General features: G+C 43.5%; 2 protein-coding genes across 7 annotated transcripts in view; both read left to right on the forward strand.

The window, feature by feature from the left end:
* Window positions 1–17173, forward strand: part of DIP2A (disco interacting protein 2 homolog A) — a 126772-nt gene extending 109599 nt beyond the window's left edge. For 2 of the 6 annotated variants that reach the window (XM_062579335.1, XM_062579337.1), the window contains 10 exons: window positions 124–254; window positions 2280–2448; window positions 4043–4213; window positions 5477–5506; window positions 6573–6634; window positions 8038–8095; window positions 8671–8745; window positions 9445–9619; window positions 14182–14305; window positions 15176–17173. In XM_062579335.1, the coding sequence (XP_062435319.1) occupies window positions 124–254; window positions 2280–2448; window positions 4043–4213; window positions 5477–5506; window positions 6573–6634; window positions 8038–8095; window positions 8671–8745; window positions 9445–9619; window positions 14182–14305; window positions 15176–15428 (1248 nt within the window). In that variant the 3' untranslated portion in view covers window positions 15429–17173. Of the gene's footprint in view, window positions 1–123; window positions 255–2279; window positions 2449–4042; window positions 4214–5476; window positions 5507–6572; window positions 6635–8037; window positions 8096–8670; window positions 8746–9444; window positions 9620–14181; window positions 14306–15175 lie in introns of those variants that run through there. The other 4 variants (XM_062579336.1, XR_009958847.1, XR_009958848.1 and 1 more) reach the window with 4 other exon arrangements.
* A 746-nt stretch (window positions 17174–17919) lies between these two features.
* Window positions 17920–20795, forward strand: LOC134142381 (zinc finger protein 239-like; the record flags this gene model as incomplete). The annotated part of the gene is made up of 1 exon (XM_062579369.1): window positions 17920–20795. A coding segment is annotated over one exon (1020 nt), but the record flags the coding sequence as incomplete, so codon positions are not given.
* Between the last annotated feature and the right edge of the window lie 4077 nt (window positions 20796–24872).

Genomic DNA, 24872 nt, shown 5'->3' on the forward strand with positions numbered 1-24872 from the left:
TAGAATTCATTACCCATTGCAGTATCTTCTATTATAGGTATTTCCATCAGTTGTTAAAAGTGAAACCTTTTGTTTTTCTTTTTTTTTTAACTGTTCTTGAGAGAGCCTGTTTTTCTCTTACAGATGTCTCATGCAGCTACAAGTGCCTTATGTCGCTCAATAAAACTGCAGTGTGAGCTGTACCCCTCACGTCAGATTGCCATCTGCCTTGACCCTTATTGTGGCTTGGGATTTGCACTATGGTGCCTGTGCAGGTACGTTACTTAAATGTTAGTTTTGCTTGTATGTCCCCAACATACTCTTCCCTTCTCTAGAAACCAAGTGAACAGTAGTGACTCAGACTGTCAAAATAGCCACAATTAACTTCGTTATAGGTACTTTACTGTTGTGCACTGATAAATATTGCTAAAGCAAGCAATTTAATGTCTTTGATAAAGGAGTGGGAGTTTCTTTGATTCAATCAGATAAACTACTATAATGCAACACATCTTTCACAGTGGTTAAATTGTTTTTGCCTTTTAGATCTTCCGATTGGTTAAAGCATGTGAAATGTGTCCAGTATGGGGGAAAAAAAAGTTCATTTTAGATATTTAATTAAAAATACAGAAACTGAATATGAAAGATTATTTTATAAACAGATAGTAAAGAGAAATTCACTAAAATTAAGTTCACTGTAGTTAACCTTGCCTCTCTAGTACCCCAAACTGGGAAACAAGTGTGTAGAAAGAAGGTAAAATGTTAACTTTGGTAACGTTCGATAGTTTATAGCATCAGTAAAGTGAGGCAGAGTGGAGGGAAAAAGAAACCACAGTGATGGAAGAGTTAAAATCTAAAAACTGGATTTTGAAAAAGAATTTTAGAGAAGGGAGTTGCATGTCATGCTTTCTATCCAAGAGTTAATGTAATGTCTGATTTTTTAATCTAGGGTATTGCTTTATGATTTATGGGGTACTACTTTTGTATGAAAGATTTTGTTTTATTACAGATTTTTTTTTAATCTATTCAGCAACTAAAAAAAGTAGTAGCACCAACTACAAACACACATCAACTTTAGTCAGGAGAAACGGCAGCAAGTGTGTCAGGCTACCTGTTGAAAGCAATCAGAGATGCTATTAGTCTTGCAAAATGAGTTGTTTCGTCTAAGCCTAATTTTACAAAGGGCCATGTCACTCTGATTTTTTTTGATAGTTAACTGATCTAAACAAACATTTGGTAATTTAAGACTGGTCATTTATGATATTTAAAAAAAGATGACATGATTCTGAATTTTCCCACTCATGTTAACTTGTATCTAGGTCAAATACTTCACATTACCACTGTTCAAAAACTGGCAGACCTATAGCAAAGGCTAGAAAGAGTGCAGTAAAAGCTTGAATTCTAATGTTCTAACTTTCTAATGTTTCCTGTTTTATCTATGAGCTCCTCGCAACAGTATCTTCTCTATCAAATATAACTTTCTGATTCAGAAAGCAAGTTAAAAGCAAGTTAGAGATACTTTTGCCTGAGGCAGACACAAGTCATGTTGGCTTCTCAGCCCATAGTTGCAAGTAGTCTGTGCTGGATACGAGGCTGCTTGTGGACAGTATGAAGAGAAAGTAAGGATGGAGGTTTCCCCACAAGAAATGGAGGCCAAGGAGCAAACTCTTTAATGGTTCTAACTACACAGTAAAAGCATGCCACGGGTGACACCCGGCCATAGGCCAAGGACAGACAGGCAATACTTATTTTGAGAATTGTAACAGCCAGAGGGTTTCCCTCTCTCCCCAACAGATTTATGCTAGTAATGGAATAACTGTAATGAGAAAGCATGTTGCGCCTCCAAGCAGGCATCAAGAAAAGGCTTAAGAGCCAGCTTACATGGTCAAGAATAGCCTGGGAGGCACAGCCTGCCAAAGGAAGCAGATCATGGGAAGGAGGCTTTGCAGGAAAGGCAGGCGTTTATGGGGTCGCACAAACATTTTTTTCCGTCCTGTCAATATGGTTTATTTGAAAATGAAAACTTGCCTAAAATTCAAGGCAGGTGTAAATTCAGCACAATTTACTGAGAGGCATGTGTATACTTGCCTTAAAATTTGTAGCTTTAGCTTTAACCTGTAGCTTTTACTCAACCAGTTTGAAACCACAGTGAGATACTTGCTTTTTACAAAGAAAGTTGAAATTCAAATAGATAACCAGGTCTCCATTTTTCCACATTCCTTTACTTCATTTTGACTTTCTGTAACTTTTGGCTCTTTTAGGATGGCTTGAAGTTTTTTGTTTCTCTTTCTTCCCCTCTCAAGCATATATTCAGGTCATCAGTCTATTCTAGTCCCTCCTCTTGAACTGGAGAGCAATGTGTCTCTGTGGCTGTCTGCAGTAAGTCAGTATAAAGTGCGTGTCACTTTCTGCTCTTACTCAGTGATGGAGATGTGCACCAAAGGGCTTGGAACACAGACTGATATGCTGCGGGTACGAGGACTTAATTTTTTTTTAACATACTGACATACATAATGTATCAAATAATGTATCTTTATCTATATGTCATATAATGTATTTTTCTAAAATTATTTCACTTTAGCTTGTATAAGGTGGACTCCTCTGTTTCTCTGAAAGCCTTTCAGACTTGCTTTTGGCAAGTGTTGGATGTGCTGGAAGTTTCCCACGTTTTTGAAAGAAGTCTGTTTTCAACTTGACTTATTTGTACTGCCTCTCACACTGATAAATATTTCTGAAATTTTGCACAAAATACTTAGCAAGCCTAACAACCTTTTCTTGTTGGGGCGAGGGAGGACCCTGGCAAATGCTCCCTGCTTTCAGATTTCACACCAAAAGTGCTGAATTCTAAAGCTGATTTATTGCCCATTGGTACACAGAAACAGCAAATTGTGCCATGCCAAAGTCCTTAGCTGTGAGTCTTAGTATATGGTAAAAATGGAACATTATCAGTTAATCTGAGCAATTTTACATCATTAGAAATAGCTGTCTGACTTATTTTTGAGTTTCAGCTTACTACACAGAATATGGAAGAATAACAAATTCTGTAAACCAAAATAATGAGGTTCACTAACAGTAGTAATTACACGCTTCTACATCTTTTTTTGAGAGAGAGAAATTTCCTAACTGAAAATTTATTTGAAGAGGCACTTCTGTCTCAATAGCAGGAGAGTTCCCATGGCTTTAGTAACTAAGCTGCTCAGTGCTTTAGCTGGGAATGTTTGGCAGCTGCCTACATGCAAGAATGAGGCTACATTGTGCTTATTCTCCGTATAGACAAAGTCTGTTCCTCTGTCCTCCTGGACCTCACTGTAAAGTGAATCCTGGCCCAGAGCCACTTGCTACAGGCTCAAATTCATGCTGCTGAGAGCTAATATCCTCTCAAGCACACTGCCTTTATCTGAATTGCGTAGTATTTGGAGTGAGGAGGTCTCTTGTGAACTTCATGGGGTTGCCTGCCAAGCCCTCAGACAATTGTATTTTGTTGTTTTTTCAGCTCAAAACGATGAGTGGCTGTGTTGCAGCCCACCAGAGTGCTACATGATGTAAATGGTCCATCAGGCTCTGCCATGAGAGTGCAGAGCCGCTTGGCACAGTACTAAAGGGTTGTCCTGGATAAATGGAGCCAAAGTGCAGTCCAGGTCAATACTGTTTAACCAGAACAGACACTGAAACAAACTGTGCTGTTAACTGTGCTCAGATTTCTTTTCAAAGGCAAGAGTTGCCTCTCTCCAGATGGGAGCAGGAAATGATGGCTATCTGTACAGCGTGGATAGTCAGGGCCGTGAGGGGAGAGTATTCACAAGCCAACGTGATGGTGTAGCCTTTTTTGTAGGCAGACTTGCTGCTGAGTCTTGACCGCAAGAAAAACAGTGGTGGGGGTGATAATCAGATTATTTTTATGTTTGTATCTATTTGCTCTATTTCCTGAGAGCCTTCCTCCAGGAGACAAGTTGTAGTGTTTTTTAAAGTCAGATTCAAATGACTTTCAAATTCAAATGACCTAGAAATTTTCAAGAAATGTTGATTTTTAAAATGTATTGTTTTCTTTACCAAATCTCTCAAACAGATGAAAGGAGTTAACCTGTCTTGTGTGCGAACATGCATGGTGGTTGCAGAGGAGAGACCAAGGATTACATTAACACAGTCTTTCTCTAAGCTATTCAAAGACTTGGGCCTCTCTGCTCGTGCAGTGAGCACTACGTTTGGGTGCCGGGTCAATGTAGCAATTTGCTTACAGGTGAGATTAAGCTATTTTTCCTTCTGTTTAACCACAGCATATCTGAGAACCTTATAGAAAATCTTACTCAGCTGTACGTAATTTTTTTTTGTAATGAACTTTGTAAGCTGCAGCTCCATTATGTGCTTTCTTCCAAGTTACCAAGTTACATAAAGCCCTGAAGATCATCTTGCATGCTTGTGGTGAGGAATGTGAATTATGATAGTTTCTCCTTTTTGTACTAATTGACCAACTGAGATGCCTCTTAAAATGGAGGATCAATGATAAGAAACTAGTTTCCTTCCTACTGTGAAGGAGCAGTAGTAAATTAAATACAGAAGTTCTTGTTGATAAACATCTGAAATATTTCAAGCAATGCTATTTCAGCTTTCATATGATTCAGATTTTGCCTGTAGAAAAGTAGTTAATGTGAAATCAAATGAAGGTGGAGTTCTTCAAATAATAAAAAAATTGTCTTTAACACCAAGGTTGCAGGGTTTTTTTTGTTTTGAAAGCTCTCAAATCAGCATTATTATGCAAATTTGTTTGCCTCCCCTTATGTGAGACTTGGACTTGTTTCAATGGAGATATAAAATTGGAAGCTTTGGGTGGGACAATGTCTTTTAAATACACAGCCCTACTTCCCAGACTAGGGATAATGGCATGCTGTGGTCCAGGACTGCCCATGGTAGTTCAGTACTCAACTGAAATAAATCTCATAGAGGTAATTTAACCAGATCTACATCTAACTTTATGTTGATCTACATCTAACTTTTTTAATAGATGTATTTCTTTTCTAGTTAGGAAAAAAAAAATCTATACATGCCATAACTTGCCTAAAATCAAGAATTTAAAATATAGTCTAGTAATTAGAAAACAGCAAAGCAAATAAATACAGCATGCAAATAAATACATAATGCCTTCCAACCTTAATTGACTAGTTTACTGAAAAGGTATTTCTTAAGTTATAAGCAGCCTTTAGATACTTACAGATGAAGGGAGTTATGATAAGGAAATAGGTATTACATAGTATCTGCTTGAATTTCTTCTGGTTTATTTTGCTGGCCCTGCATGTTTCCCAGTGAACTACTTAAGTGCTGGACTCTGAGAAATCTGAAATGGGAATAATCCTTTCACTCTAAAACAGTATGAGTTTTTGTTTATCTTGCTGTGTGTATCTCATGTCTCCAGTGCCTCTTTGTTTGTATTTTCTTTTTTTCCCCTTTCTCTCTGTTTCACTCACTTTGATGGCCTCTGTTACTTCTGTTTGTGGTCCTCTGTCAGCCAAACAGGCTGGGCAAGCTGGCTGAACAGGTATAGTGCTGCATGTGTGTGCCTGTAATGTCCTAAAGTCAATCTTGTGCTATAGTGTTACTCTATAAATAATGTATCCCATATAAGGGAGTTTTCACTGGAAACAGATCAAGTGAGTTTTTCTATAGGAGTTTGGCTTTATTCGTAAAGAACACTTGTAGCTGAAGTACAAACTCTTTCTCAAACAAGCAGAACCTCGGTATAGCAAGGATTAATACCAAAACCGGAGTGGTTGTCAGTAACATTGAGTGCAGTGGTGCTATGAAAGTATTAAGTAATGTCACTATAAAGACATTGTTGCTATTCTAGCACTGTAATCTTAAGGTGATGACAAAGTAGTCTCATTTTAAGTATTTCCTGCACAGGGGGTAGGGGGGATAAACATAGTGTGTCTGCCTATTTTTTCAGCTTAAGTTTAAGTAGGCATTTCACAGTAGTTTTTAATTGTTTTGAGATTAAGTACTGCTGGGGAGAAAAGATCTGTTCCCACGACAGGAAGTGGATTTGTTTTACAAATACAACCTCTCACCAGAGAGATTTTCAGCCTCTGACTGCAACAGAGATCTGCCTCTGTCTAGGCAGTAACTGGCAGAAGCCTTGAAAAGGTGTGAGTTGGTTCGAGGTATGTTTTAAATGTTTTTGTTTCTTCTTAAATGAAACTTGACAGACCTGTTACAAAGCAGAACATTTGTGCGCTGGGAAAGGGATTATGTACCTGCATAGGTTGGTGCTTGCATACTTTACACTTGCTCTGTAAGCATGCTATGCAAGCTCTTTTTAAAGAGATGCATACCAAAATAAATTTTGGTGCACTTAAAGGCTTACGTATATAAACACATACTTCATTTGTGCATTCATTTACTGGTTACCATAAAACATCAAAGCTTTATAGCAGTCAGTCTACAGAGGGGCTTTTTTACTATACTTCTAGTAGATTAGGGCAGTAATTTTTTTAAGCATCAGTAAAAGAGGGAGAGGAATGTGTAAATTTATGCAATATGGATGTGAAAATGAAAACGGGATTTTCTGGCTTCTATTCAATTTCTTTCTTCTTTTGTATTCTTAGGGAACAGCAGGACCAGATCCAACAACAGTCTATGTAGATATGAGAGCACTTCGACATGACAGGTACAGATTATGTTAAAGCATTAACTATTGGAAGTCTGTAGAGAAGAAATTTAAGCCTCATTGCATTGTACTGGTGTGCGGAAATACTCTTGGCAGCAGTTAATTCCCCATTATGGTATGGCAAGGAACCCCAGCCTAGAGAATTTATGACTACTTTGTATTGGAAGTTTTCACACAATCTCCTGCTCAAAGCAGGGCCAACTAAAAGGTTTGATCAGGTTATTCTGGGCCAGGTCCCCTTAAGTTTGGAAAATTTCCAAGGATGCGCATCTTCCTCCTTCCTGGGTACCTGTCATGAGGGTGTGCCCCTGGTCTGGGAAGGATGTTTTTCTTACTAGCAGTTCCCTTCTAGCTGCTTATGTTTCTGGCTTCTCGTCCTTTTGGTGCACAACTCTGTGAAATCTGGCTCCATCTTCTCTGTAACAATCCTTTAGGTAGTGGAAAACTGCAATTAGACTTTGTTCCTCGGGCCAAACCAACTGAATTTTCTCAGCCTTCCCAGGTTTCCCTGAATGTCCGGCTTGCACTATAGCCTGTCAGCTGTCCCGTACCCCCCACTTTGGTGTGTTCTGCAAACTTGCTGAGGATATTTTCCATCAATTTATTCTGTAGTTGGGATTTTTGTGTTCTCTTGCCTCTTGGTTAACTTGGTTGATACGACTGCCAGCAGTAACAAGTTCAGGCTGTAATTTTAGTAGGATTCATTTATATAAATATATCTACATATATATCACCAACACACACGTATATATATGTTTGTATATATTTGTTTCTGTGTTTAAAGTAACATAACGCCATTAAAAAAGCTTAAAGGAAAGCCACTGAGTATTGGTAATAATAAATCAGGGGCTTCTGCTAACCTATAGCTTTTGTGATTACTGATCTCTAATTTTTGTATGCTTAAATCTCAGTTGGTGGAAGTCAAATTATTGAAAGGTCCTTCCCATGATCCTGAAGTGCATTTGAACTGATCAATGAAAATTACAGTTACTCTCTCCTTATTTATCACTATGATTTGCATGGGATATATTCTTGCTATAGTTAAGCTGAGCTACAGCCTCAAAGTTCCCACTGTGTTAGAGTAAATTCTAGAATATGGCTGTTGGGGTGGTGTAATATATTACTTAATATATTAATAAGTATTACTTACTATATTACTTAATAGTAATATATAGGGAGATGAAAGGAGCCTGTTCTCTTGTACACCTTTCCTGCTGCATTCCCTGCTCCTTCAGCACGTCTTGTATTTGACACATTAACTGTATAGGTTATGTCACTAATGGACTGCCTAGTATCCCTTGATTCTGTTTAGGCTGGCTTGCTCTTCACTGTTTGAGAAGAGCAAATCTAGCTTCATTTTACTTCATAAATCTTTGTACAAATTTCTTCTTTTACTTTCTCAGAGTACGTTTGGTAGAGAGAGGTTCGCCACACAGTCTGCCGCTTATGGAGTCTGGGAAGGTGAGAGATTATAGAGAGTGTTAGAGTAAAAAATGATCCAACTATCTATTGAGTTGTTTTATTGTTGTACTTGGAGCTATCTAAACTTGAAAAGACACCAAGTAGTCCTGTCCCCTCACTACCATTATCTGTGTGGTGAGCTGCTTCTGTTGGAGCTCAGTACAGAATCTGTGCAGTGAGAGACTGTGCGCTTCACTAATTACAGTATATCTAGGAGAGGCACTAGAGAGAGACTGAGCTTAAAAGGAACAGCTAGTTAAAATGAAGCAAAGCTAAAGTGAAATAACAGGATGTGTTGTTGATACAGCTGGAAAAATCACAGGCCTTCACACAGAAGGCAGTTTTCAGGTGTGAAATAGATACATCAACTTCAAAGATAAGTACAAGCTGCAAACAGCTGCTCAGTGGTTAAATGATTACATATCTTTGTAGGAAGATGGTTGGTATCTATGGGGCAGAGGGGAGTAGAAAGGGAAGAACTGGGGGGATTGCTGGCTGCTCTGGCATTGCATTATTAACTTACCTTTCCTTCGATGAATTTAACTTCTCTTTTAAACATTTGCTTCCTATTGCAGATTCTTCCAGGGGTAAAAGTTATCATAGCACATACAGAAACTAAGGGACCTCTGGGAGACTCGCATTTAGGAGAGGTAAACCGTTGATGCTCTTCTACTTTATTTATCAGCAGTGATTTAATACACAGATGAATCATGCTAGGTAAATGCCTGTCTCTAGTGGGATAATTATGATCACCTTAATGTGGCAAGCAATGAAGTATACAGAGCTTAAATTGTCACAAAGAAGAATAAAACATTTGCATGCTTCTGTGAACGTCTGCAAAGTTTGCTCCCTCCTCTGCCAAAATATTGCATACCAAGTGGTGGCACCAGTTGACTACTCTGTGTCTGACTGGCAGCTAGAAGATGTAGTGAATATCTTGTTATCATTATGTACTTCATCAGTGGAGAGTAGCACTGAGAAAATCCACTGCTTCATTTAATTTTTGTTCTGTATGCATTTAGATTTGAGTGTATTAAGATCTCGTATTAATAGAAGACCGTTGGTTAAAAAGTTTTACCTTTCGGTGAGCCAAACGTGTAGTTCATTTTTCCTCTGTACTAAATTGCATGCATAGAAAACTCACCTTTTGGTCCTTTTTCCTAGTCATTTTCTATGGGGCAGAGGTTAGTTAATGGCTGTAATAAATAACTTCTGGCATTTTAGAAACAGCAACATTGTCAATGGAACAGATTTTCTTAAATCAAGAAATTATGCTGCCTGGATCTGGCAAAATAACCTATGTTTACATCGGAATAGCTCCCTTCTGTCATTTTTTTTTTATCCCCTAGATATGGGTGAGTAGTCCACATAATGCTACTGGTTACTACACAGTGTATGGAGAGGAAGCACTGCACGCTGATCACTTTACTGCTCACTTGAGTTTTGGAGACACTCAGACTGTTTGGGCACGAACTGGATACCTTGGCTTTCTGCGCAGAACAGAACTTACTGATGCTAGTGGAGGTGAGAGAAAACATGTACACAGAAAATACAGAAGCATTTGTTTAAAACTGTTTGGGGTAGCTGAGCTAGAAAAGAGTAAGCTGCCCTGCAAGTTTTTACTAACTTCCTTAAAAGATAAGTGCTGGCTGAAGGTGAAAGGAACATTTTCTTACTCTGTGTATGTTAATTGATTACACTGATAATGGACAACCACGCAAAATGGAAAATTCATAATGCTTTAAAAACCAGGATTCTCATCCTTCATTTCCACTTTGCCAAAATGCCATGAGCGTATCAGTTCAAACATTAGTGCCTTTCGACTTATTTCTCCCTGTGCCTTTTTCCTTACTGTATTTCAGTGCTGATCTAGATAATACTAATAATGCCAATTCATGCCATGGTTTTAGGAGATGCACAAAAAGCAACCTTCAGAAATGAATTTGAGGTATTTAAGTGCATTGGTGAAAGAATCTGCTCCATTTTCTGTTGGGCTGGAATATGGAATAGGCATAACCCTTGATCATTGTATGATTTCTGTGATTTCTGTGATTGTGTTTAAAAAAACTTGTAACTTGTGATGAGACTTAAGTGAATAGTGGTATCTACAATGGATATGTCTGTGTGTCTGTCACTGGATAATTAGCTGTAGAGAGGTTGCAAACACTTTTACATTTTGTCTAATCATTCATTAGGCAAGATAGAAAAACAGTGTTCCCACTTCTGGAATATAACTGTCTTTGGGACTCCACACACTTGCATTCTACCTTTAGCTCTCCATTATGTAGAGAAGAAACAGTGGGCAAGGGGAGAGATTTGTTGAAAGCTCAGGCTTCGGAGGAGCAACCCCATCTGTTGCACTGGATAGCGGTTCTCCAGGATTCAGAATTCAGATACAACTCTGTTGTATCAGTCACTAAGAGAAGGACATGCTCCAGTCCACTGTTCTGGTGTGCTATTCAGTCTCCCCCAGGCTCTCATATAATCATAGAATCAGTAAGGTTGGAAGGGACCTCTGGAGATCATCTAGTCCAATGCCCTGCTCAAGCACAGTCACCTAGAGCATGTTAGACAGGGTTGCAGCCAGGTGGGTTTTGAAGATCTCCAGAGAAGGAGACTCCACAACCTCTCTGGGCAACCGGTTCCAGGGCTCTGCCACTCTCACAGTGAAGAAATTCCCCCTCACATTCAGGCGGAACTTCCTGTGCTTCAATTTCTGCCCATTGCCTCTTGTCCTGTCACATGGGACAATTGAAAAGAGTTTGTCCCCATCCCCTTGACACCCTCCCTTCAGGTACTTATAGACGTTGATCAGACCCCTCCTCAGTCTTCTCTTCTGCTGCCTAACCAGTCCCAGATCTCACAGCCATTCCTCATAGGGCAGATGCTCCAGTCCTCTGATCATCTTCACAGCCCTATGCTGCACTCTCTCCAGTAGCTCCATGTCTCTCTTGTAATGGGGAGCCCAGAACTGGATGCACCACTTGAGATGAGTACTCTACTCACCAGGGCTGAGTAGAGGGGCAGGATCACTTCCCTTGACCTAGCAGACCTCCTCCTGGATCACCTCCCTTGACCAGGTTGCCAGTCTTCCTAATGCACCCAAGGATACCATTGGCTTTCTTGGCCAGAACAGCACATTGCTAGCTCATGGTCAACTTGTCATCCACCAGCACTCCCAGGTCCTTCTCTGCAGAGCTGCTCTCCAGCAGCTCAGCCCCCAGCTTGTACTGGTGCCTAGGGTTATTTTTCCCTAGGTGCAGGACTCTGCACTTGCCCTTATTGAACCAGGAGGTTCTACTCCACCCAGCTGTTGGAGGTCTCCAGCCTGTCCAGGTCTCTCGGAATGGCAGCACAGCCCTCAGCTGTATCAGCCACTCCTCCCAGCTTGGTATCATCAGTAAACTTGCTGAGGAGGCACTCTGTCCCTTCATCCAGGTCATTGATGAAGAAGTTGAACAGGCTGGGACCCAGTACTGAGCCCTGGGGGACACCACTAGCCACAGGCCTCCAACTGGACTCCGCACAACTGATGACAACCCCCTGAGCTCTGCCTTTCAGCCAGTTCTCAATCTACCTCACTGTCCACTCGTCTAACCCACGCTTCCTGAGCTTGGAGGATGTTCTGGGAGACAGTCTCAAAAGCCTTGCTGAAGTCAAGGGACACAACGTCCACTGCTCTCCCCTCATCTACCCTGCCAGTCATGCCATCATAGAAGGCTACCAGATTGGTTAAGCACGATTTCCCCTTGGTGAATCCATGCTGGCTACTCCTGGTCACCTTCTTTTCCTCCATATGTCTGGAGATGACATCCAGAATGAGCTGTTCCATCACCTTTCCAGTGATGCAGGTGAGGCTGAGCAGCCTATAGTTGCCTGGGTCCTCCTCTTTGCCCTTTTTCAAGACTGGAGTGACCCTGCTTTCTTCCAGTCCTCAGGCACCTCTCCAGTTCTCCATGACTTTTCAAGGATGATGGAGAGCGGCCTGGCAACAACATCCGCCAGCTCCCTCAGTACCCGTGGGTGCATCCCTTCCGGGCCCATGGATTTCTGAATGTCAAGCTTGCCCAGAAGATCTCTAATCCTATCCTCCTCAACCAAAGGGAAGTCTTCCTTTTCCCAGACTTTCTCCCTTGCCTCCAGGCTCCGGGATTCATGATGGCTGCCCTTAGCAGTGAAGACTGAAGCAAAGAAGGCATTCAGTAATTCTGCCTTCTCTGTATCCTTTGTCACCAGGGCACCCGCCCCATTCAGTAGCAGGCCCACATTTTCCCCAGTCCTCCTCTCGCTACCGATGTATTTGAAGAAGCCCTTCCTGTTGTCCTTAACATACCTTGCCAGGCTCAATTCCAACTGGGCCTTAGCCTTCCTCGCCGCATCTCTACATACTCTGACTGCATTCCTGTAATTCTCCCAGGTAGCCTGTCCCCTCTTCCACATTCTGTGTACTTTCTTCTTCTGTCTGAACTTGGCCAGGAGCTCCTTGCTCATCCATGTACATCTCCTGCCCCCTTTGCTGCACTTCTTTCTCCTTGGGATGCACCCCTCTTGAGCTTGGAGGAAGTGATGTTTGAATACTAGCCAGAAGGTGAGTGCTGTCACTCCTGCTAGAGAAGTCCCTGCAGCTCACTTAATTAGTAGGCAAAGTTTCATCTCCTCTGGAGTAATTTCCTGCAGGCCTCCCTCTTCCACAGTCAATGCCATCAGAGCACAGAGGTACGCTTTAATAAAGGAACAGTCTGCATCAGAGTTGTGGTATCTGCCCACAGCTACAGCCATTAGGCAGGATGGTCCCTTTTTGGTGCCAGGTTTCCACCCATACAACAACTAAACAAACTGAGCAGTACTATGTTGGCTTGCTTCTCTGGAGTTTCTGAAGCATCAAAGGGATGCAGTTTCAGCAGATTATAAGGTAGATCCAGCTCCCTGAAAAAAGCATTTATTGCAAGTTATCTTCCCCTTCAGAGCTGGTAGATCATGTTAGAAAAGATTCAGCCAGGGTGCTCTCAGCTTTCCTTGCTTTCCCCACTCAGATTTTTCTAGGGCAGTTGTTTAACATCCTATGCACATTGTACTGCTGTTTAGCACAAGCTTCTGCATAGGATGTTTTAGCAGGATTGTCCTTCAATCACTTTTCAAAATGAAATGGCTCCCTCTTGAGAAAGCTGGTAGCTTACAGAAATTGCAGTCTCTGAGCAGACACACACACACACACAAAGAAAGTTTAGGATGGCAAGGAACAGATTACTATAGTAACTTTTTGTGTCTTGTAGCTTTTTGAAAAATCATTTATCAGAGATTTTTTTCACTGTGGAACAATGCCAGTTGTCCTTAATTTGTTAAAATTTTAGAGAGATCATGTATGATATATTAACTTAGTATTGGCAAGTATGCATGAAATATACTGCTATTTCCCAGCATGCTTTTAATTTCAAGTTACACAATTGAGTAGGTTTCTAAAATAGGTGTAAGAAAAAAGTGCATTCAGACAGAACAGACATACAGAATGAAGAGGGCAATGTGGAGAGCATGTCCTGCAAGAAGTGTCTAGGAGAGCTTCTCTTATTTAACCTAGCAAAACCAAGGCTAAGGAAGGGATAGAATTGTTCTCGATGCATTAATTGTGGGCCACTTAAGAACAGAAGAATGCTGTTGGCAGGCGGACAAGTGGGTTAAGCAAGTAAAAAAGTGAATTAAATTTGAAAATTGGAAGAGTGTTCCCATCCATAAGAGGAGGAAAGTTCTTTAGTAAGAACAGTGGGACAAAAAGATGCTTTAACATTGGGTTTTGATTGGCTTTATGAAGGGAGATTACATTGTGCTTTGTATGTAGTAGAGGGGGGGCTGAATTGGATGACTCAGATTCTTTTCTGTCATGTTTCTCTTGCTTTTTAAGCTACTGAAAGGAAAGTACCAAATGAGCTGTTAATCCTTGTCTTTCCAAATGGTAGAGCTTGATGTGTATTACAGACTTGTTTCTCCCACAAAGCACCTTGAAATTCATAGCATGCTAGGAAGAAACACGTACAAGTGAAGATGTCTGTTCTTCAGACCTGATGATATTTTGAATGTCTGCTATATTTCAGAGAGGCATGATGCCCTATATGTGGTAGGCTCTTTGGATGAAACACTGGAGCTCCGAGGAATGAGGTATCATCCCATTGATATAGAAACCTCTGTAATAAGAGCACATAAGAGCATTGCAGAATGGTAAGAGGCTTAAAATTGTATCTCTCTATCATTTTATTTCTTCTGAAGCACCAGAAGTCACATTTTTGCAGAACAGCATGTTAGATCGAGAGCTTTTTATAAAGAGTAAATTTATCAAACTTCGCTTTAGAAACTGCTACTGTTAGAGTAACTAAAAAATATCCTCCCCTCCTTCTCACGCCCCCCACTCAAAAAAAAAAAAAAAAAAAAAAAAAAGCACATTTGTGTAAGAGTTTGATTTTCATAGCCTGAAAAATGGGGAGGGCAAGATGCAAGCAGGGTAGCAGGACACTTTAAGTCTGTGTTGTGGATTGCCCTGGCTGTCAGAATGAATACATTTGGCTGTGGTATAGGTATCTCAGGGATTTTTTCAATAGTATGTTCTAACATACATTATTCTCATTCGGTACTAACAGATGATATGTATATTTTGGCAGCAGGTGCTATTTAGTCTCAGAGCAGTTGCTGTAGTTATTAAATGAGGAATTTTTTTTTCTCCTTTGAAAATCTTTGGAGAAATTTAAAAGTACATTAATATCAAGCATGCAAACACTGAATGTGAAATATTAGTGGTTATTTTAATGCATAAGTGTAAAGGACTTTTAAATACGTGATTGTGTGCCTGTAAGAGAAAAAGACCAACTTATGTTTTCTATACAGACAATTTAAAAACAAGTGACAAAGAATATTTGTGAAATTACAGCTTTTGATATGTCTTGACTTATGAATATTTTCATATTACTATTACTTATATCATTTATTACATGGTTCACGTCTTTGGAAAATTTATTTCCAGTGAGTCTCTCTTTGACTAACTCTTTTGACCATAGAATTTGTTTCTCACGATTAATATTTGTATCATACCAACAGTGCCGTATTTACATGGACCAACTTACTTGTGGTGGTTGTGGAATTAGAAGGTTCAGAACAAGAAGCGTTGGACTTGGTTGCGCTGGTAACAAATGTTGTTCTGGAAGAGCATTACCTTATAGTTGGTGTTGTAGTCATTGTGGACCCAGGTGTTATTCCTATCAATTCCCGTGGTGAAAAGCAACGAATGCACTTGAGAGATGGATTTTTAGCTGACCAGCTGGATCCTATTTATGTTGCGTACAACATGTGAAAACACAAAATCACACCAAGGCTAAAGCACCAAAATCTAGAGATTTTCTGAATAGCATCTGAGTAAGTTTGTGTTTTTAAAAGCTTTTGAAGACCTTAGGAGAATGGAGATATTAATCTTCCTGGGCCTTCATCTCTCAGTTTGCGTTTGCTTTCATAAATCCATTACAACAGTTACAGCTGTCTTAGAATGGAGAATTTACTGGAATTCCTGAAGGAAATTTAATAGAACTATCATGGACCATTTTTTTTACAGTAATTATGAATGTCAATACCTTGATGCACTGCATAAAAGGACATAAAGTGGGGTGGGAAGAGAACACCAGCTGTGAGGAGGACTCTTGCAAATAATACTGAAAGTTGTGAGTAACCATTTGGAGATTAACTTTCCATGTGCTTGTTTGCAATATATTGGCGGTAACTGTGCTGGCACATAACTTTCAAGATTGCACACATCTTTACCAGATTCTCTACTGTACTGAAAGGAATTTGCACATATTTGAGGTTTAAAAATGCATCCTTTTATTTTAAATCACTGACTAATCCTCATTCAGAAGAAAACAATTCATTCCAATCCTGGATTCAATATTACAACAATTATGCTGCTGTTCAGCCTTTTCGTACCAAGCAAAAACAAATACTGCATCTGTAACATGGTTTCTTACAGTGCCATGCTGGATTCTGTAATGCTATAAACTTTATAATAAAAGATAAATATCCAGGTTAACTACTTAATGCAGGAGGCTTAATTGCTCTTGCTCTCATAACTTCATGTTAAATAGTAAAGCTGCTTGTTTTCATAGCATTAAGCTGTTAATTACTGCCCTGCATAAAGCCAAATTTTCAAAACTTCATTCCAAAGTCAGTATATGTCTCTGAATCATTAGTAGAACTGTCTACAAAGCATGATCTTACAATATGTTTTCCCTGAATATCCTGTGCTAAAACTTACATAATAGTGACTTTTTCCACCATGGAAAAGATATTCAGTGTTAGAGTTAGCTGGATTTGCTGTGGTACAAACTTTCATCTTTTAGTTGTATTTAGACAGAGTTTTTGTTCAAGCTGAAATATCCAGTTGGTTGAGTTGCACTCGACTAAGGTTTTGAAGTTTGCCTGATCTTACACTGCAGTGAACCTAATTCAGAAAGAGAATGTGAAATTATTCAAGTACTGCTTCTATTTGAAGATGAGCACGAGTCTAGCAAATAATTATTTTTATAGACCTAATGAAGAGTTTGAGCTACATAAATTTTTTTTAATAATGCATGGGTTTAGTAGAACAGCCAGGTTTTTCTGCAAGGCAATTCTGCCTGGATCAGTGCCTAAGAAAGATGGATGTCAGTTCCCAGAGGGGAGGACATCAAATGACTCTTGGTCAAATAAACTAGAAATTCTCCAACAAAAAGCTTTCCTATATAGTAATTCTTTGCCCTCATGGTGTTTGACTGTGGTGTACTATATGGCTACATATCTTGGAACTCTTGACTGTAATTATGTACAGAACTTGTGTAACTTATTAAGTACAGTGACCTTTAGCAATGGACTACAGCACACTCCTCCTAACAGAACAGCTGGCAAAAGGGAAGAACTACCTAACCCCAATTTTAATGTTGTAGTTTTTTAGCAAATAAACCATTGTAAGATTTTTTTGTATTGCAATATTGGTGACAGTGAGATAAGTTGCCTTGTAAAGTAAGATTTCAAACAAAAAGCACATTAAACATTTCAAACTGCTCTTGAAAATGTGCCTTGCTGAATGTTGAAATGCCTCATGCCTTTAGAAAAAGCCAATTTTCTACAGTGCACCATTTTTGCCCATATCAACACTTACATTATTTTCCCCCCTGTACAAATTCTTTACAGTTAGGCAGGGCTGGGTGTTCCTAAACTTCAGTCCTATAGCCATCCTGCTTAATACCCGAGTGCTGCAGCGGGCCTGGCACAGAGGCAGGTGTGGGGGGCGCCTCCCTGCCGCCACCGGTCTCGGCCTGAAAGCGGCTCCTCTCTGCCCGCCGCAGCTCTCGCTCCTGTCAGCGCAGCCGGGGGGGGGGGGAGAGGGGGCGAGGTGCGTTGATGCAGATGGAGAACATTTCCTTTAATTAAAATGTTTTGTTCCGGTAATTTTCAGACGCATAAACAGGGTCTCTAGGGCCGTGGGGTGTTTAACAGATGAGGCGCCCGAACTCCCTCGTTCCCATCCCCGCCCAGCAACGCGGCGCTACCGTCACCGCCCGCCAACATGGCGGCCGCTCGGCCGCGGCGCGTCCGCGCCGCTGCCTGACGTCACCTCCGCGCTCGGCAAGGCCGGGCCGGCGGCGCATGCGCCTGGCGCCCCCCTCGCCGCCTCCGCCGTGCGCGGCTGCTCCCGGGTCGGGGCGGGCGGGCGGGCGCGCGCGCGCGGCCGTTGGCGGCGGGGGGGGGGGGCGCGGGGGGCCGAGACGGGCACCATGGTGCCGGCGGGCCCGGCGCGGGGCGCGGGGGGCGGGCGGGGCTGGGCGGCGGGGCGGCCCCACGGCTGCGAGCAGTGCGGCAAGGCGTTCGCGCAGGCGGCCGCCCTCGCCAAGCACCGCCGTGTGCACACCGGCGAGAAGCCTTACCGGTGCCCGGTGTGCGCCAAGGCCTTCGCCCTCTCCTCGGGGCTCGTCCTGCACAAGCGCACGCACACTGGCGAGCGCCCCCACGCCTGCCCGCTCTGCGGCAAGGCCTTCATCTCCTCCTCGCACCTCGCCCTGCACCTCCGCTCCCACACGGGCGAACGCAGGTACCAGTGCCCCGTGTGTGGGAAGCTCTTCCTCCAGTCCTCCCACCTGGTGCGCCACAAGGCCATCCACACCGGCGAGCGGCCCTTCAAGTGCGAGGACTGCGGCAAGCACTTCGGGCGGGCATCGCACCTCAAGACGCACCGGCGTGTGCACACAGGCGAGAGGCCCTTCAAGTGCACGCAGTGCGAGAAGGCCTTCACGCAGAAGGCCGGGCTGGTCCTCCACGTCCGCCTGCACACTGGGGAGAGGCCCTACAAGTGCGACAGGTGCGGGAAGAACTTCCGCTCCTCCGCACACCTCGTGTCGCACCAGCTCCTCGAGTCCGGCGAGAGGAACTTCAAGTGCTCCACCTGCGGGAAGGCCTTCAAGCAGGCGTCGTCCCTGAAGCAGCACCTGAAGACCCATGAGGCGCGCGAGCCCCACTGCTGCTCGGTCTGCAGCCGAGCCTTTTCCAGGTCCTCTTACCTCCAGCTGCATATGCGGACGCACAGTGGGGAGCGGCCCTACCACTGTCTGGTTTGCAACCGAACATACGCCAAAATTTCCACCTTCGAGAAACACTGTAAAAAGCACCAACAGGACGAAGAGAGACCTGATGCTAGGCCCAGGTCAATGACTACCCGGGCAAAAGCATTGGCTGAAAGGAAAAGGCGGGAACAGAAACAGCAGCACCAGGAGGACCTCGACAGCAGCCTCGAGCAGCCTCACCAGGCTGATCCAAAGCACGAACAGGAGGAAAGGCAGTAAAAGTCACTAAAATGAGGACTGTTTGTTGTCGTCCTCGCTGTGGCCACAGGAGGAAGAGCGGCTGGCTTGATTTTCATGAAAGGAAAGGATGTGCCACAGCAGCGTTATTCCAGAGAGCGTTCCCAAACAGAATCACTTTCCTGACTAGCGATGCAATGCGAACGCTTCTCTTTGGCATGGCAGATAACTGCCTATTTGCTGATGCTCCCGGTGGTCGGCGTCACGTGCCGGGCTCTGTGGTTGCAGAGGAATTTCATACAGTTTGAGAGTTCTGGTGGTTTTGTTGTACGTGAGTGGCGTTTTCTAGGGTAGATTTCCAGAGGTTCCTGAGCAACCAAAACAGCTGCTTTTATGGAGGTTGGAAAAAATATTTCTTTATACACGAGAAGCAAATTAAGTTGTAGTCTTTTAAATGAAAGTGAAGATTTTGTGGAAGATGGGGGGCGGGAGGCGCACCTACAGAAAATGGATTTGTACTACCTTTTTTTGGCCTGGTGCCAACAGTGGGTTTAAGAAGTAAGCAGGAATTTATCCTGTAAAGCGCAATTTGTTTTTAAACGCACTGTAAATAGCCAGAGGATAGCATCTTTGAGCCTTTTCCCTTTTTCTCAGTGTTCATTGCAGCAATGCATTGTACTTAATAACCAGATAACGCTGTGTATGAAATAATTCTAAGGCACAGCACGTTTCACTGTGATGTTGCCAAAGAGCAACTTTATTCACCTTACTCAAAACTAATGAGGGCAAGTGTCAAAAATCTGTAATTCATCTTAATTTAAATGAGTTTAGCATTCAAAATGCCAACTTGTAGTAAAGCTGCAAGAATGATTTTTTTTGAAGTGATCTTTTTGGAATGTAAATTGTGGTAACGAAGGAATTCTAAACCCTGCCTTCTTCTGAATTAACAAATTGCTGTAATTGGTTAGCTAGCCAGTTGTCATATTGAGGGAATGACATGGGATACCATGAAACGATTGCTGTCAGATAAGAATATTTTGAATTTATCCTGATGTGTTAGGTCAGACTTAAGTGAGTAGTAAATATCTTTCTAAAATAGACAAAAGCTGCCTTTATCGCAGCAATGTTCTTTGTGAGCCAGCACTTTGCACCGAATTTTATAAGCTTTATGTCATTTTAACAACAGTACTATGAGGCTACTTTAAGCCTTTATCGCTTATGTTACCCAGGAATTCATTAAAGCAGAAAAAAAAAGGAATCAGTGAGTTCATTTTAAGTACACGTTCCCAATTTTCTGCATTGAGTTCTTGACTTTTTTAAACTATATTTTCCTGCCATTGTGTGAAAACACATATTTTGCACCTTAAGGATCTTTTAGGAAAGGCACTTGGTTCTGATTTATCTAGTGCATTCACAACTATATAGTTTAAGGCAGAAAAAGAATTTTCTGAAAGCTTGCACATTTAAAATATTGCAGTGTATCTGGTCAGAAATCATGATAGCTGAATTCTATCTAGTAACTAATTTACAGGTAACAAAACTGCAATGAATAATTCTCTTTTTGCACTTCAGAATTTACTGGATGCTGCATATACTAAGATAAAACTCTTTAAGTTATATAAAATTGATGTTTATATCCAGCTGGTTAATATACCTGTAATATTTACATGGTCAGATATTTCACATGAGATGTTTCTAAGCCAGAGTTTCTTGTCATGACAAAGTCTAATGTAAATTTTTGCTACAGTCTTTAGATTTTGTTTTGTGACCAATTGTGTGATTTAGGAGGCAGCCGGCACACTGGGTTTTATTTCCAGTTCTGTTAGGCCTGTGCTATGTAAGCAGAGTTCTATTTTTTTTGTATTTCGATACATGTTATTAAAATAATATACACCACAGTGTTTTCCTCTGGATACTTTTTTCTAAACCTGTTCTCCACCTGCACTGAAACATTTACTTACAGAACTGAAAAGTATTTACTGTTTTTTTCTAGGATTTTTAAAACTTAACTAGCAAAGGTAACTCCAAAATAACAATTCTTTATTTTGGCATTTTTCTTTGCAAAATATGGATGATAGTGACACAGTGGTTGTTTCTGTACTTGTAACTGTCTGCACTTGTACTACAACTGTCTTGTACTTGTCTGCACTCAGCATCAAAATTTTGCTGGCAAGAAAACACAAAACAAGCCTTTTAAGGACCATGTTTCTTCTTTCCACGTCGATCCTTAATGTTTTTTTTTCCCCATCTTCCATTTTTGCTCTTGTAGCTTCCTGTTCTATCAGCTGTCTTCTCCGTGAGATGAGAAGTCCATGCTCTTTGGGATGCAGGGTGAATTCAGAATTTATACACTAAAAATTAGTGCCAAGAATATTTCAGAATGGAAAAAATGAAACTAGGCTCTAATGCCCTGACTGTTACAGTGCAATAAGTAAGGCTAGGCAAATGCTCTAGATTTTAATATCTGGTGGGGGAACAAACTCGGGTCATGGATCATGACTCAGCCTGAATGCATATCCCATCAACAACTAACAAGACTGTGAATATTTTTTCAATGGGCTGTTAGCAACAATCAGCACTCCAATAAAATCAGATTCTCTTCTCTCTGGAAGAACGTTTTTGTCGGGTTCTGTAAGTGCTCCTCCACTGCTGGTGATTCTGTGTCCAATTCAGGGGGAGGGCTCCCTTTTACAAATGTACTTTGCCTATCTTTGAGATCTGGGGAGGGAGTTAAAAATGCATATTTTAATCGCCCAAAGCAAAAGGTAATGACAACATTTTGAATTATCAGTGCATGACCCAAATCTACGCTGCTGTATGTCACTTGTTCAGTGCTGGAAGTTAATCTAGAGTCTGGTGAACACTTCAAGTTCTTCCTTTTGCCATATTTTCTCCTCTTTCTAACTTTCAGTATAGTATTATTGGTAAGTAGTTCTAGTCTTGACAGGGCATTTGAAGTTAATACACTCTAAGTTGGTCTCTTCCTGGTGGGGAAAGGTATTTGCATCCTATTCTGTGGGCTATCAAAAGTGCAATGCTCCCATGTCTGTCCAAACGTGAAGTAGACTCTGCTGCTGTAATGCTGCTGATGGGCCCTGGGGGTCCCACAGAGTAACTCCAGAGCTCCACAGTAACAAACTAACCTTTCCACGGTGTCATGCGTGAGTCTGCACAAAAGACAAAAACCTGGTGTTTCGGAGCTCTGCTGGGTTTGTGGCAATATCAGATCCTTCTAACCAGCACTGGCTTCAAAAATGGCCAGTGAGGCTTTGATGCCTCAGAGATCCAGCAGGCTCACGGTTTGGCTGTGATGGGGGCATAACCAGGAATTATTTAATAATTTCATGAGCCGCTCACCTTCCGTGCCTGAAGAGGGGTCTGCTCCTGCTGGAACCTGAAAACCAGTGCCATCGGGACTGGCACCTTTATGTATCTAGGCTTGCTGCTGGGAGTTGCTTTAGCCCTTTGAGCCTCCTACAAGCCCTGCTGTGATGTCTTTGCCCTCCAAAGCCACCATGAGATTTGGACATTGGTCAGGTGCCAGGAGGCCGAGCACTGCCTCCTGCACCACTAGCAGTCTTGGTGCTCACTGGAAGGAAGCCAAGCCGAGCCCTCTTCCTCCCTGGCCAGGGAGCTCTGCTGCGCTTTCTCCAGTGCAAGGTAAAGCTGCTGGGAAGTCCCAGCAGTGGGGTCCCTGAGATGGTACTAGCCTTACTGGCATAAATACTCGCACGTGTTTCCCTGCCTGCTCCTGCTCTGACTGCTAGCCAAAGGAGAAGGGAGTCAGCCCTGTGTCTCACCAGCTCTGCCAGGGCTCACGCCATGTGTTTCACCTTCAGTTCTTCATTGAGGACCACTGCAAAGCCACTGGAAAGGCTCAGCCTTGAGGAAGGATTCCTCAGCCATGGAAAAAGGCAGGTGGGATTTAGAGACCTTCCAGGTAGGCTCACCTGTAGCTCCTTGTGCTGCAACATCTGCTGAATTCAGGCTCAGGCTCAAGACAAGATTCATGAGAGCTTCATCTGCCCTACATAGACTCATCGGTGTGAAGCCCAAGGACAACCACATCAGCACGGACGTGTCCTGAAGGGTAGCCAGTCTGGCTGAGCTGCGCTCGTTTGGCCTCCCAGCTGAACGGACTGGACAGCGCTGGAGAATTTGGCCAGCCGGAGTTATGCCAGAGAGAGACCTCTTTGCACTGGACAAAGGGGCTGGGTCCTGGGGGCCCTGTGCCGGACGCAGGGTCGATGCCCGAGGGGAAAGGCGGGCGCGGGAGTCCAGGGGCAGCGGGACAGCCGGCTGCGGCTCGCACCGGTAGGAGGCAGTGAGTCGCGGAGGAGGTCGCCGGGCGCTGCAGCCACCCAGGAAGTGGGGCAGCTCGTTGCTGAGGAGCTCCTTCAGCTCTGCTTTCTTCAGCTTGTGCTTGCTTCCCTCCTTCCCCGAGTACCGGTGGAAAGCCTCGATGAGGGCCTGCATGGCCTTCTCCAGCTCGGACGTGGCCGCGGCCCTGCGGTGGGAGCGAGGCGGCGGGTGCCTCAGCCCGGGCAGCGCAGGAGCGCCTGGGTTCAGCCGGCAGCTTCTTATGCCGGGGGCAGAGAGCCGGGGCCCCCAGCAGCGCCGCGCCGTATGGGGACACACGCAGGGACGCTAGGGCTGGCGGCCGGCCTGTGGCTGGGGCAGCTGCTGCTGGGGGGGTTCCTGCCCCAAGCCCTGTCCCGGGCAGGGGCACCCCGCAGCAGGCACACGGGGGCAGCCTGGAGCCCCCCAGCCTCCAGGGGTCCCATGCCAGGGCTGCACCACCCTCTGCTTAGTTGCTTGTACACGATGGGGATTTGCCAAGCTGCAGCTTGTGCTGGTGGCTTTTGCAGTGCATCCCTGTGATGGGGCTGGCAGCATCACCCTTGTAGCCCCCGCTGTGCCTGCAGCAGGCTGCCAATGGCCGAAAGACCGAGTTAGTAGCAGCAGCACTGCCTTCCTGGTGGATTTTTTTTTATGGGGACAGTGCCAAAGCAATGGGTGTGCCTTCAAAAGCCAGGTGATGTTGGTTTGCACTATAAAATGTGCTTTCACATGGCTGTCACCTGGCCAGGAACTGACTCCATCTCAGCAGCAATTGTGACCCTTTTGGGAGCATGGTCATGGGCACATGCTGGGCCCCAGTGTCAACCTTACTGGGGGTGGGGTGGGGATGGGACAGGCAGGTGTTCCTTGATGGGCTTGCAAAGCTGTCAGGATGAGATTGTTGCAGCGTTTTGCAAACACTGTTTGCAAAACAGTAACCAGCCAATCCAATGTCTAAGTCCACTGATTTTTCTCTCCCATCCCCAGCCCTCTCCCCTAGCTCCAAGCCCTCTGTGCTCACCCAGCCCCACAGATGCAGCCACCCAAGGAATGGTGGTTCCTTTTCCATCAGGGTATCTGCTCTTCTCCCACTCCCTTTCTGGCAGAGAAGGCAGTTGCACTGGTCTGCACTAAAAACAGTTCCTGTGAGCACTCTGAGACCCACGTTCTCCTTGCTGGGTGGTCCAGACCAGGCTGATGGCACTTGTAGCCCTTGCATGCAGGTGGGCAGGTGGAGGGATGTGGAGGTGCTGGAGGGACATATGGATACCCTGCCCCTGTCAGAGGTGTCCAGAGATGGGGAAGCCCCATTCTTGGCAGTTTCCAACCTCAGCTAGGGGGGTGTTGTTGGGGATGGCTATGCCCTGAGGAGGAAGTTGGAGGGGAGATGTCAGCAGCCCCATCCCCCCAGCTCGTCAGTGGCTGTATGTGCAGTAACATGGCTTGCAGCGGTAAGCTGGGAGGGCAGGGGCTGCAGGAGCCCCCATGCCTGTCTGGTCATGTCTGCATGGGAAGTGTAGCTCAGAAGTCCTTTCTGCCCACTACAGAAATAATTTGGCCCAAGCAGAGGCGTTAAATGGACTTTTATTGAAAAGAAAAAGACATAAGCCTCAGTTTCTGGCAGAGACTCTTTT

This window comes from Rhea pennata, chromosome 6, assembly GCF_028389875.1.
Source record: "Rhea pennata isolate bPtePen1 chromosome 6, bPtePen1.pri, whole genome shotgun sequence".
Taxonomy (NCBI): Eukaryota; Metazoa; Chordata; class Aves; order Rheiformes; family Rheidae; genus Rhea; species Rhea pennata.